Source organism: Dromiciops gliroides, chromosome 4, assembly GCF_019393635.1.
Source record: "Dromiciops gliroides isolate mDroGli1 chromosome 4, mDroGli1.pri, whole genome shotgun sequence".
NCBI lineage: Eukaryota > Metazoa > Chordata > Mammalia > Microbiotheria > Microbiotheriidae > Dromiciops > Dromiciops gliroides.
In genome coordinates this window covers 358134803-358149678 of record NC_057864.1, presented here as the reverse complement: position 1 = coordinate 358149678, position 14876 = coordinate 358134803, and the positions used below count along the sequence as shown (strand labels likewise).

Below are 14876 nucleotides of genomic sequence, written 5' to 3'. Positions count from 1 at the left end.
CCCATATTAAAAGAATAAAAGGTAGGGATCACTAGGACTTACAATCTGATGAGACAGAGAAACGAAGATGAACATATACACTTAATACTGTTTGGGAAAGGAATGTTCCAAGATTCCCCAGAAACTCATAGTACCATGATATGAAAAAACAACAGTAATACAAAGAATAGTCAGGTGAAACTCAAGTGTAGTGGAGTTTACTGTAGTATATAATGTTCCATTTATTTTAAGCTTTTAGATTCATTCCCCCCAGGCCTGCCCTGGTTCATTTTAGGGCTTAGTCTAATAAAGCAGTACCTATTTTCATAGCTGTTATAAATCATTAAAAGTTTTATTCTTCAACATAGTCCTCACTCAGGTCACTTATTCTCAAATCTCTAGTGATTTCCTGTCCTAAGCCTGAAGTTGAACAAAGAAATGGGGCAAATGAAATGTCAAAGCTATTGGTAGCTCCCCTTTATTCCTTTTATTTGATAGTATTTTTTCTTCCTAGTAAAGTTCTATAAATACATACAACTGATATAAGGATGAAAATATAGATTTATAAATATCCACCAATTAAGGGAAAAAATTTTCAACAGACTCTATAAAAATAAACAAGTATGTATCCTTGGAAATATGGCCTTGGGTGAAGAAAAATAAGCCCAGCAGAGATAAAACATCAAGAAGATAATAAGAAATCAAGATTATATCAATTAAGGTAATCAGAAATTGAATCCTCCCACAAAGGCTCCTTTATGTTTTGTGACTTGAAAAATAAATAACCTTTGGTTCTTACCAGCGAAGAGAGAATAAAGAAGGAAGGAGAAATAACCCAGCAGGAGTAACCCAGCATTATTTCTATCTTCCCTTTTTCTGTTTCTTTTTTTTTCCCAAAAATTCTCATCAGAGCTCCATAAACAATTAACATTAAAAAAAACTCTTATCTTAAACAAGTGGATACATTCTTGAACTTTATAGGGTTTTTAAAAAAAAATCAATGGGACCACTGGATTAAATAAACATTATATAGAAAGGGAGCATTTTATGAAATTTTGAGTGGTCTCTATAACTATCTCTTGTTCAAATAATAGGATCTTAATTAAAAGAGGGCAGCCATTTTTGTCCTTGGATTTTGTATAGAAGTTGAGGCCCCTGGAAGCTGGGTAATGTTATCTGCTGCATGAACAGATCCCATTAGTTTACTTGGCTGATACAACCTCCCCTCATGGGAAATTTAGAAAGCTCAATTCCCAGAGAATTGTGATGATGTTTAAGTGCTTTAGAATGTCTATGGAGCATGCATGTGTAAACATTGTGTAATTGTTTCCAATAGACTAACTTGGTTGGGAGCCTTTTATTGGCCAAATATAACTGGAGCCATTGTTTTTCAGTTTTTTCGGGCATATCTGATTTTTTCTGACCCTGTTTTGGGGTCTTCTTGGCAAAGATACTGGAGTGGTTTGCCATTTCCTTCTTCAGCTCCTTTCATAGGTGAGGAACTGAGGCAAATGGGGTTAAGTGATTTGTCCAGGTTCACACAGCTAGTGTCTGAAACCAGATTTGAACTCATGAAGATGAATCTTCCTGATTCCAAGCCCAGTGCTTTATCCATTATGCCACGTAGGTGCCCTATCTGGAGCCATTAGAACCTTCAACAGATACAGCCACCTTTTTGTTTTACTTTTTTTTCCCCAAGGGGAGTTAAGTGATTCTTCCTCTCACAGAGCCTGGTGAAGGTAGTTTCAAAGGCTGAGTGAGTGAGCCATAGGAATTCAGAAGTCAAAATACCTGAGAGGTTTTGTAACTAATAAGGCACCGACACCCTGAGGAGAAAAGATCAAGTGCCCATCTTCAGAAGCTACCTTCTAGACCCATGCCCATGAAAAATGAAATGAGGACTCATCCTACATGGTGTTACATTTGGACATAAACTTGCTGGGACTGATGCTATGTAGAAACTAAGATAAGTTTTGAACTTATTCCCCCAGAAACTGAGGTGGTGTAGAGAAGAGCATGCCCTTACCATACTGAAAGGAATATTTGTACTTTGTTCTTTATATATCTTCAAAGTAAACATATCTTTGTAAAAGTTAACTGTTATTAAGTATTTAAATAGAACTGGGTTGCAAGTTACTGGTTCCCTAACAATGGGAGAGGGAACATGGCCAGTGGGGTTTCTAGCTAGTGGCAGTAGAGAAAAGATAAAGTGCAGAAAGACCTCAGGGTACCCCACCATGCTGACAGGGAGATGTAGCAGGCCGAGTCTTGAAGAAATTGGAGTTATAGCATACATATTAGCCTAGACTAGTCATGTGACTCCTCTTAGGAAGAAGTGCTAGATTTCTTAGCTAAGGAAAGATGAAAAACAGTAGAAATGAAATCACAGTTATTGCATTGTGAGCAGCCACTCAACCAGAGCCTTCACATTCCAGGTCTATACTATAATTTTTCAAATTAAGGGATTCCTATTTCTCAAGGCACCATGCTTTCACTGTATAATAATGTTGGTATTCCCTCAATGGTACTATCAAGAACTATAGTCATTTTCAAGAAAGGAACATCTTATTTTTTTAAGTGCCCTGGATCAATAAATAGCAGTTAATACTAAAGCAACCAGAAGCAACTGGAAATGTTTGTTTTGTTTGTTTTGTTTTTTCTTTTTTTAACCAAACAACATCTAAAATAATTATCTTCAGGATGAAATACTCAGTTTGTCTCATTATTTTGGAAAGCTAAACTTGGCATTTGATGAAATAGTATTGATGATTTTAAAATCTCAGAACATACAGAAAATAATTCAAGAATCTGAATCTTTGTTCCAACTATAGCATTGCCTTATTGGATGAGTTTTATAGAACTATACTTGTGATCTACATGAGATAAGTCCCTTTATCAGTAGTCCCTTTATCAGTGAAATCACCTTAGCAACTTCTAGCCTACAATAATTATCTTGGAGCAGTGGTGTCAATATAAAATAGAAATGAGGCCTCTAAGCCAAACATAAGGATCCCTAAATGTTGCATATTGACTTAGAAAACCACATATAAAAATAATTATGTATGCTTTATTGTATTTTTATTTATTCAAAATAAGTCTTGATTTCATTTTAATCAGGTACCCTTAGGGAGTGTATTAAGCCACTTATTTAGCCCCTCTAGTTCCAAGCAGTGAGAGTTTCAGTTATCCAGGGTCATATAGAGAGAAAATATCAAAGGTAGGTTACAAACCTGGGACTTCCTAGTATCATCAAGGTTAGCTCTCTTATCACTGCTAAAGAGGGCTTTAGAAAAATCATTTAAAAATCTTAATGGGAAAAAAAAGCAGATAGGGACCTATCTTTCCCAGGCAGTATCTTCAGTTTAATTAGCTACTTTAAATGTGTCTTGGAAAAAAAGATTGTATAAATATAGGATATTATTTTCATCATATTTTCTTTCTCATTAAGATGTAAGTCCCTTAAGGGCAGGGCCTACTTCATATTTTTTTCTTTGTATTGTTGGTGTCTAATACAGTGTCGAGCACAGAGCAAATATTTGATAAATGCATGATTGATTTAATTGATTTTTATAGCCACAGAACCTATTGTAGTGCTTGGCACATTTGTTGTTGTTCAGTCATTGAAGTCATGAGTGATTCTTTGTGAGCCCATTTAGGGTTTTCTTGGCAAAGATTCTGAAGTAGTTAGTTTGCCATTTCCTTCTCCAGTTCAATTTACAGATAAGGAAATGGAGGCAAACAGGGTTAAATGACTTGCCCACGGTCCCACAGCTAGTTTCTAAAGTTAGATATGAACTTAGGTCTTCCAGACTGCAGTCTCCACCTAGCTGCCCCCATCAAGTAGATAAAGACCTTTCAAGTAGAAAAAGAAAAATGGTATTAGTTCTGGAGAGGTTGATTCCAGTTCCATGAAAGGAAAAAGCAAACACTTAGAGCTATCCAAAATGGAATGTGGTTCCTTGGGAGGTAGTTAAATTCCTCTTATTGGAGGTCTTTGAGCAGAAGCTTAGCACACAATAGATATAAATGTCTATTGATTGATCATGATATACAAAACTGGGAGAAAATCAAAGACATGGGTGTGGCAAAGCCACATGCTCTGTAGCATTGATGAGATTTTTTTTTGTGTGTGTGGGGCAAAGAGGGTTAAGTGACTTGCCCAGGACAACACAGCTAATACGTGTAAAGTATCTGAGGCCAGATTTGAACTCAGATCCTCCTGAATCCAGGGCCAATGCTTTATCCAATGTGCCACTTAGCTACTCCAATCTGTGTTTAACTTAATTTAGAATAATAGGATCCTTTATCTGGTTTCCCATTTATAAAGATCCAGAGGTGGGAAAAATTATTATTGTTATCAGAAATACAGACCATTTTAGAACAAAAAAATCTCCTCACAAGTGTAAACAGCATGATGAAATTCTTACTTAACAGTCTATATAATAATTTTTGCTAATTGGTAGATATATTGGTTAAATTCTCTTAAAAAGTCCAAATGTCCCAACCTATTTTAAAGTACCTGTTGAGACAAAATAGAGACAGTATTTCTCTGAACAATGCCATAAAACATTAAGAAACTGCTGTAACTGTGGCAGTTAGTGACCTCAGGACTACCCATCAAACTGTCCTAGCACCCCTAAAGGAATAGTGCTCACAGACAATTCCTTGTCACCACCTAATGCTCATATGCCCAGCCGTATTTTATGCACCACAGCCTTTTGTCCACACTGAGATGCCAAAGACAATTCCATTCAGAGAGTAAAGACAGGGCCTTTGGGTTTGTAATATGTGCATAATCATTGGTGAGTTAATATACCAGCATTAATTTGCCTTTTACTTTGGGAATAAATGCTGCCAACTATTTTAAAATGTGACATCCCTCCTGCTTACTCAGGTTGCAGATTTCTTTGTGCTAAATTGAGACCTTTTTTCTTTTTTCTTCTCCCTTCAGGATATTATGTTCATTTGTAGTGTCAGAGTTTCATCTGAGGGCACTAATGAGTTTGGGTTCCCAGTGACTCCTGCTAATTTTTTGTCATCTGTGAAAGGGTAGACTAATGAGAAAAACAAAATTCATACCCTAAACCACAGGTAAATTTTATTTGCAGTTACTTGGCTGAAAACTTTATAGGATGGACACAAATCCCTTTTGTTCATACTTTGCATTAAAAAGCATTCCCACTTCACTGAAATAGATGGCTGCATCAATGGCAGTGAGGATTTACCTAGATGAAGATCAAAGTTCATTCAAGGCAAACAGGAAGGCAGGGCCAGAATCATATGCTCTAGCATAAAAATGTATACACATGCATGATGATAACTGGCAAATCATGCCAATCTTTGTTAAAGTTAGGAGTACTTGATTTGAACTCAGAGCATATGGGTTCCAATCACAATCCTGATATTTAATACTTATGTGACTTTGGGCAAGTCACTTAACTCTAGTTTCCTCATCTGAAAAACTAAGTATCTTAATTAGGTGATGTCTACGGTCCCTTTCAGCTCTTAATGCATGTCCCCTAACATTTCTATTTATTCTTCTGATAATCCAGAACTTCTCCTTGACCTTGCTTCAGAGCTCTTCACCAGCTATTAGAACTCTGTTGTGACTCTAATAATTGACATGCTTCTGTTTCAGACACTTCCTGTTGCTTCTGACTCTTCTTTTTGTCACTCCATATCTCTGCTAACTGATCTCTGGGCTCTCCATGTTTGGTGCTACATTTCTCATCCCTCTCCAGTCAGAAGTTTCAAGCCATGGACTTCTACCAGTCTTTCCCCAGAAGCTTTAGTACTCATAAGCACAAATCCCCAGTCCCACATCATGGAACAATTCTTTTCTGTTCTCCTCCAGTAAAGGGCTGGGGTTCTAGTAACTCTTTAGCAAAAAAGAAATAACCAAATTAATCACCCTACAGAAAACAAAACAAAAACCAACCAAACAAAAACCCCATCCTTATAATTAGTCTATATTTCTCTCAGTTAGGTGGAATTAGGTTCCCAAATACATTTGCATAAATGACTTCTTGTCAGGACTTATAGAACTGGAATTTGAGAAGGGACATCATCACCATTGTCTGGATCTGATTCATTGGACTCTTCTTTTTCCTCAGCTTTTAGAGCAAAAGGTACTAAATTCCATTGTTAATGTAGTAAATGTAGTAGGGTTTTATCTTATCACAGTATTGGTGGTTTCCTGTATTTAGCAACACAGATAACCATTATCTTCCAATGTTTCACACTGGTTGTTGTCCTTCTCTGTGGAAGAGAACCAAAATGACACCACTATATTAGAGTCAAGTTACAGGGTACTGTAGTTGATCAGAACAATAGGACCTCTGAATATTCTACCCCAGCTTGAGCACAAATAATCCATGTGAACATTTTGGGTGGATTCTCTAAATGTTTGCACCTTGCATTTCTTTTGAACTAGTTCAATTCTTCCTTGCTCAGAGAGCACAGCACCTTCTTTGATGTGGGCACACCATGGTGGGTGGTCCTTTGCCAGTGTCTCCCATGCCATGCAATCAATTCCAAAGTTCTTCAGAGAGACCTTGACAGTGTCCTTATATGGCTTCTTCTGACCACCATGTGAGGGCCTTCCTTTCAAGTGTTCTTGTTGATTTATTATACTTTTTCCTGTTCATTCTCTCTAAATAAATCAAATTTATTGGATATTTATGTGACTTATTCTGCTTGACTACACTACCATTCTCCAATTTAAGTATACTGTAAACACATCATGACAGACCTACATACAAAGGATTACAGAGCTTGAGCTGAAATGGAGCAAATTAACACCCTCATTTTACTAATGAGAAAACTGAGGTGAGATCTCAGGGATAATAATACTTCCATTTCTCCCGGAAAGGTCACGACAATGTACCCACCATACCTGGAAATTTCCAAACAAAAATCCTCTTCCACCTTCACCACTACTCTCTATTATATTGTCTTACCCTATTTAAATGTTAATTCTTTGAGAAAAAGAACTTTCCTTTTCTTAGTATCCCCATTGCCTTGAACAGTATTTGAAATACAGGTGTGGCTTAATTCATGCTCCCCCCTCCCCTTCATCCATTACTTGTAGTTTTAGAAGTACTTGTGAGGCAGCTAGGTGGCCCAGTGGATAGAGTACTGGCCCTGAAGTTGGGAGGACATAGTTTACACTAGAATTTGTGCTGTACTATCATGTCTTATTCTTTGAAGAATGTCGCCCTACATCTAGAATCCACCTCCCCTCATTTAAACAAATCATTACACTGGATCTCTGTCCCAGGTTCCATCTGATATGAAAGGAGTAGTTACAGCTTAATAATGGAAGATATGTAGAGAAATGTCCAATGCCATTTTTAAAAGGAAGGGCCCTAAAGATTTATAATGTGATCCCACTTCAGTGAGACACGGGGTCACAGAGTCACACAGTAAGTGTCAAGTGTCTGAGGTCACATTTGAACTCAGGTCCTCCTGAATCCAGGGCTGGTGATTTATCCACTGTGTGATTCTTAGAATCAGGAAGACCTGAGTTCAAATTAAACACTTACTAACTATGTGACCCTGGGCAAGTCACTTAACTCTGCCTTCACTGTCTCATCTATAAAATGAGCTGGAAAAGGAAATGGCAAACCTCTCCAGTATCTTTTGTCAAGAAAACTCTGAATGAGGTCACAAAGAGTCAGACATTACTGAGAAATGATTAAATAACAACCCCTTTAAGGAGGGTTAAGGAGACTTGCTAGTCTTTGAGCTGTCCTACTATTATGCTCACACTAAATATCTCTAACTGAGGTTACCCAAACTCCTACACTGCACCAGGAAAGAGAATCAGCCTAATCTGGCTCTACATGCATATTTGACCAGACATTCAAACTGGTTTTTCAAGTCACCATGGTGAAACTTTAAAACTGCCTATATCTTTTCCTTTGTTAAAAATAGACAGAATATAAAAATCTACATTAATGAAATGTTATAGCTGAGATCTGAGGCAGACACAGGAGCAAAAAAAAAAAATCTAAGTTATGGTTCCCATAGCAACTGTAACTCAGTCAGATTTTACTTTTATGTTAAGTAAGTACAACTTCAGGAGAAAGCAAAATATTACCTTTCTGCAAAGAAATAGAATTAAGAACACAGCAACAATAGCCCTGAATTTCCTGACTTTCATGCCAACATTAAATATTAACTATTAACATATCATCACTATCTCAACATCAATATAACACACTTGTCATAAATTATTTTAACATGCCTTTCTTTCGATGTATAAAATGGATTTACTGTTTTAAAATGTGAAAGAAAATAATCTCTTAATGACACGTTAAATCAGAGCTTGACTTTATAATTTACCGATTCAGGAACATGGTTCCGGATGTAACTACAACATGTTATTTACTGAAAGTACAGTACATGAAAATGATATCTGATTACATTCACTGTCAGGTGCTTAAGCTTGACATTTTTTCAATTACTGCAGGTGTGAGCTAAATTTAAAAAAAGCAGACATGCAGTATCTTAAGGGTAGGGAGGGCATACACAATTCCTAAAGAATATAAGAATGGATGCAGTATTCACTTTTCACAAGGAGAAAAATAAATGAGTACTCACTCCTGTTATGTAGCGAGGTCTATATTGAATAGTTCCAAATAAACCCAGAATGACGATAATAATATGGATAAAATTGGCCAAGATAGGTGCCCACTGGTATCCAAGGAAATCAAATATTTGCCTCTCCAGCACGCAAACCTAGAATCAGAAGAGACAAGAGGCAGCTCAGTATGTTTCAGTGACAAAGACACTATATCAACATAACAGGCAAGCAACCTAAGCAAGACTAGAGTGGATTCTCTTGAGTTTGTTTTTAACCAGCAGGTTTTGTGGAAGCAATATTTGTCATTCAATTGGGAAGTGAGGTGGCAGAGGAACAGTCCCAACAGCCCAGATGATTTCAGGAGGGTTTGGGGAGATATCCAACAGTATTCACTAGCTGTCACATGTGTAGCAACTGGGTAAATGATGCTGTCATATGTACTATCAATCAGTTCATATCATCCAAGGAAAAATATATCCACATGAAGGCTCGGTCACCTTATTCTCACTAAACAGGATGGAAGGAGTCAAGTGAAGTCAAGAATTCTTTATGAAGAGCCTATGATGTGCCAGGTGCTGTGCTAAGTACTGGAAAGAAGATAGAGTTTTGGGGAAAGGAAACATTTTCTCTAGTCCTAGCTCTTTCACGAATGTACTCTGTGCCCTTAGCCTAATTTACCTTGTCTGGAACTCAGTTTCCTCATTTTTAAAATAACAGCATTGGGCTAAGTGATTTGGGGGGGGGCAAGGAAGGTTAAGTGACTTGCCTAGGGTCACACAGCTAGTTAAGTGTCAAGTGTCTGAGGCAGGATTTGAACTCAGGTCCTCCTGAATCCAGGACCAGTGCTTTATCCACTGCTCCATCTAGCTGCCCTCTAAGTGATCTTTATAGTCCTCTTTGGCTTGTATCTTATAATTCTATGAGTCTTTGTTATTCTTTGGTTGTTTATCAGTCATGTACAACTCTTTGTGGCCCCATCTGGGCGTTTCTTGGAAAAGATACTGGAGTAGTTTGCTATTTCCTTGTGCAGGTCATTTTAGAAATGAGGAAACTGAGCCAACAGGGTTATGTGACTCACCCAGGGTTACATGACTAGTAGGAGTCCTTTAGGTCAGATTTGAACTCAGGAAAATGAGTCTTCCTGACTCCAGGTCCAGCACTCTATAAATTTTGCCACATAGCTGCCTTATTTATAATAATGTCCACTCTCTTAAGAGCAGAACACTAGATTTCCCAATCTAGTTTATCTTGGACATGTCACTTAAGTTCTGTACCCCTTAGTTTCTCCATCTATCAAATAAGGAGTCTGGACTAGATAATGTGGAATGTACCTGCTGGTTCTAAATCTGACATTCTCCATGATCTTAAATGGACAGATGCTTAGTTTGTTATGACCAACTTCATCTGCTCCCTTTTAGGACTTCACATTTGGGGAAAAAAAAAAAACCTTCAGTCATCAAGTTGGGGAGGAAAACAGTAAAAACTGAGTCCACAGTTAATTCCCAACCTTCATTTTCTCCCTAGAATCAAGATCTCTATTTCAGCCAAGCTTCTTATTTCAATTACTAACAAAGGTAATTGGAATGGTGTGAATAATATCTTTTCTTTTTCTTTCCCATTTTCAAGTGTCCATGCTAATATACACATGAATGGTCAAAAGATAAAAGAAGAATTATGTAGAAAACTGTTCAACAAAACCAAGAAAATATGAGTCACTTATAATTATGGAATTTAACAGATATATTATAATAAACATTAGCTACTTGTATACAGAAAGTTTTCAAGTTCAAAGGGAAGAGTGGTTTAGGAGCATAGCTCTATAGATATGAGATCTCAAAGATTATTGGGTTTAACTTCTCAAGTGAGAAAAGAGAAACCTAGAGCAGCTAAAGGACTTGCCTAAGATCACCTAATTGGCAGGCATCTAAGCTAGAATTTGAACTCTAGTCCTGACTCCAAAGCCAGTTCTCTTCCCACAATTTCATTTCATCTCGTTTTAAAATATCTTAGGACCCAAGGGTATTATGCCCCTAAATAATAAAAACTCCTAAAAATGAGGTCTGTTTCCTTTCTTTGTATTTCTAGGACCCAGTACAGTATCTGAAACATAATAGGTAGTTAATAAATGCTTATGAAATGATTCAGTGTTTATTTCTTATTATGAATTAGTTGTTCAGAAGGTTCACTCATGTTTAACTCTTCATTACCACCTTTGGGATCTTCTTGGCCATGATACTGGAGTGCTTTGCCATTTCCTTCTGAAGCTCATTTGATAGATGAGAAAACTGAGGCAAAGAGGATAAAATTACTTGCCCAGGGTTACGCAGCTAGTAAGTTCATGAGGCTGTATTTGAACTTAAGTCTTCCTAACTTCAGACTAGGTAGTCTAAAATTAGATGAACTCTTAAAGCACAGATCACAAATTAAAGACTTCTTACATAATGATTTTCTACCTCTTTCAGTTTAGATAATTGGTCGGTTTTCCATGTACCAAGAACAGAGAAGGGAAAAACAAAAAAAATTTAAAGAAACACCCATACTGATTTTTTTTTTCATGCCAATCCCTTCTTCCCAAATTTCCTTTTTGGAATACATCATAGTAGTAATGAACAATGGTAGCCCAGCCCTATGTATTCAATTCTTATATTCTTACTGAGCTTCACCTGAAAGGGTATGAATGGGAATCTAGGCTCATTAGTTAGCCACTGGACACAAAGAGGTAGCAAGTCAGAAAGAAGCTCAAATCCCAAATAAAGCACTAACTTTCAAAAAACCTCCACAAAATTCCAACCTCATAAACCTTATAGTCTTATCTTAAATACATATTCAGCTATTACTAAATTTACTGTTATTATTATGCATTTATCTATGTACATTATATTATTTTTTCAATTAGAATCAATGAGATCCGTTTAAGTAACCCTTTTCAGATTGTCAGGGTAAAACCATCTTGTGTTTAATCATAAATGGCAGAATATTAGATGAAGAGTTGAGAGACCTTGAAGCCACCTAGTCCAACCCATTTACTTTACAGATGAGGATCTAAAGATCAGTGAGCACAAGTAACTTGCCCAAGGTCGCACTGGTTGTAAACAGTAGAGCTGGCTTTAAACACCAGATTTGTTTCCAAATCTTTTACACATCCTCTTGTACTATGCTAACTCCCTACATGCTAATCAAATGCATACTTATCATATAACATTTTTTAAAAAATGGACAATGAAGTACAACATTGTTGTTGTTATTTAGTCATTTTCAGTTGTGTCCAATTCTTTGGATCCCATTTGAGGTTTTCTTGGCAGAGATACTGAAGCAGTTTGCTTTCCCTTGTCCAGCTCATTTTACAGATGAGGAAATTGAGGCAAGCAATGTTAAATGACTTCCCTAGGGTCACCTAGCTAGTAAGTGTCTGAGGACAAATTTGAACTCAAGAAGGTGAGTCTTCCTTACTCCTGGCTCAACACTCTATCCACTGTGCCACTTAGATAACTGAAAATACAGGATGGTACCTAAAATATATTAATCTGCCTGAATTGTTCCCAAGAAGAATTAACAAAGCTCTAAAAATAGAATTGTTCAACTGCTTAGCTACCTGATAATACTAATTTCCATGTATATAGCACTATATAGTTACAGAGTTCTGGTCACATATGCCATTTTTCCTCAAAACTACACTGTGATATAGGTAGTACAAGTATTTATTACTTTAACCAAAGAGAAAATATGATCATAAAACTGAAGTAGCCTGGAAGGAAGTAAACAAATACTTATTAAGGAATTACAGTGTTCAAGAATCTGTGTTAATTGCTGTACAAATATATCCTTTCAGTCTCACAACAATCCTGGGAGGTGGGTTATGAAGATGATGATGGCGAGATGATGATGATGGTGGTGGTGGTGGTGGTGGTGGTGATGACAATTCCTATTTTACACCTGAAGAAACTGAGGCAAACTGAAGTTAAGTGACTTGCCCAGGGTCATACAACTAGTAAGTATGTGAGGCTCTATTTGAACTCAGGCCGTTATGACTCCAGGACTAGTGTGTTTTATCTATTGTACCACTAGAAAATATTGGCTCTGGAGTCAGGATATCTCTTAACTCCTAGTTCTGCCACTTAGTAGCTGTGTGATCTTGGTCTAGTAATTTAACTTTTCTGGGCTCTCCCCTGTAGAATGATGGGATTGGACTAGATGTACTCTAGAGTCTCTTTCACTTCTAGCCCTCTTATCTTGAGGTCTTTCAATTATACATGCATTACTCTTTGCCATACACCACATTGCACTTCTACCTTTACAACCAAGGTGACTACCATTTTTCTGCTTTTCCTATCCCTTGGATATACTTGCCTCTCAATACAATAGCTCTATGTGTCTACTAAACTGTCTCTGAAAAGTCAGTTCCACCTAAATCTGAAGACCAAAAATGTCCAGTTTTGTTTAACAATGGTTTGGTTATCCTCCTATTTTCTTAAAACTATGTTATGGAAAATGTATCTTCAGGGGCCCCTAAATACTTCTGTTTAACATAGTTTATTTGTGATTTCATAATTTTCTTAAACAAGGAATCATATTCAGAGAAATTTAATTAGGTGAGGGATATTTGAACAACAAGAATACTCACAATCCTTTCGAGCCTAGTGTAATGAGATTTGACATATATTTAGAACAAAAGTGCTAGGGAAAAAAATAGAATAGATTTCTATTGGCTTCAGTAAAAAAAAAAAATCAAGGGACCATTATATCAAATAAAATGTAGACATAATAGTAGAAGTTTAATAAATGTGTATGCAATTTTTTTTGTTTATTTGTTTGTTTTGTGGGGCAATGGGGGTTAAGTGACTTGCCCAGGGTCACACAGCTAGTAAGTGTCAAGTGTCTGAGGCTGGATTTGAACTCAGTCAGGTACTTCTGAATCCAGGGCCGGTGCTTTATCCACTGTTCCACCTAGCTGCCCCCTGCAATTTTTGATGAAGCACTAAGGGAAGAGTAATGGAGCTACAAAGTCTGACCATTACATGCTATGATATGAAGGCTCCTAAAAAGTTTTCCCAACCATACAATAGAATATGATTTGCCTCTCTTCACCTCTGACTCTTAGAATCCCTAGTTCCCTTCAAGGCCCAGCTCAAGTGTTTCTTATAGGATTCCTCAATTCCCTCTATGGTTAGTTCACTCCTCCTTTGAAAGTACTTCGTATTTCATTGGTATAAATGTCCAAATGATTTATCTATATTGGCCTACCATTCATTATCTGTATTAGCAGATATAAGATGCTCAAGGACAGGGATTTTTTCATTTTTGAATTTGTGTTCCTAGAGTCTAGTAATGTCTGGTACTACGTGGCAGGTGCTTAATAAATGCTTGATGAATGAATGATAAATCATTTGACTGTGTTTTACTTAAATTTCCAGTATCCTTATGGAAATAACCAAGATAAGTGAGCCAAGATAAGTGCTCCAGTGTGAATTTTGAATTTTATAGGTCAATCTATATAAAGAGTTCAAAAAGATTAACTCTGGAATCAAATAGTCTGCAAAAACAAACCAAAAAAAAGCCCACCTAATTTTATTTCATAAAAAGGTCTACTATCATCCAAATCAATATTTAGAAAGTAGCACTGATGTTGTCATCACAGACAAGATCCGTACAGATCACTCACCATCATCAATTAATATCTGCAGCGCTCCCGCTGAGTTCCTGTTGCTGCTGCACTACATACTAAAGAAGTGCATCTAAGTAGCATTGGCACATTTAATAAAGACTCATAATGTGATATTACAAATGCCCTAATCCTCAAACTCTATTTACATCTACATTCTTGCAAAAGGAACCAACAATATCTCCTATGAAAATACTCCATGAATGAAGAATTCTTCCCAGTACTAAAGCTGGAAAACTGAACTACCGACAGGCAAATATGACAACAAAAACCTGTTCTCACCCAGAATCAGATAAATGGTCCTGTCTTTACTCATTCTTTTACTGCTGACTGCAAAGGCACTACCAGCCACATGCACACATGAACATGCAGGCATGTGTGCATACATCTATGCATACATACATACACAGTGTATGGGTACATACACACAGCGAATGTATGTGTGCATGTACATAAAGACACAATACATGTGTATCATATAATTGCGTATATGTGTACACATGCATGTACATATGTGCGTATATACATATATGCATATCTATATCTAACTATACATATGTATGGATATGGATATGAATAGGGATAGGGATATAGATGAGAGAGAGAGAGATGGTGGAAGGAGGGAGGGAGGGAAAGGGAGAGGGAGAGGGA

The 14876-nt window shown here is 36.9% G+C and overlaps 1 protein-coding gene across 2 annotated transcripts in view; it reads right to left on the bottom strand.

Moving 5' to 3' along the window:
- NKAIN2 (sodium/potassium transporting ATPase interacting 2) overlaps positions 1-14876 on the bottom strand; it is a 1311503-nt gene that overhangs the window by 702965 nt on the left and 593662 nt on the right. For both annotated transcript variants that reach the window (XM_043999967.1, XM_043999968.1), the window contains exon 3: positions 8584-8721. In XM_043999967.1, coding sequence (XP_043855902.1) covers positions 8584-8721 — 138 coding nt within the window. The remainder of the gene's footprint in view (positions 1-8583; positions 8722-14876) is intronic.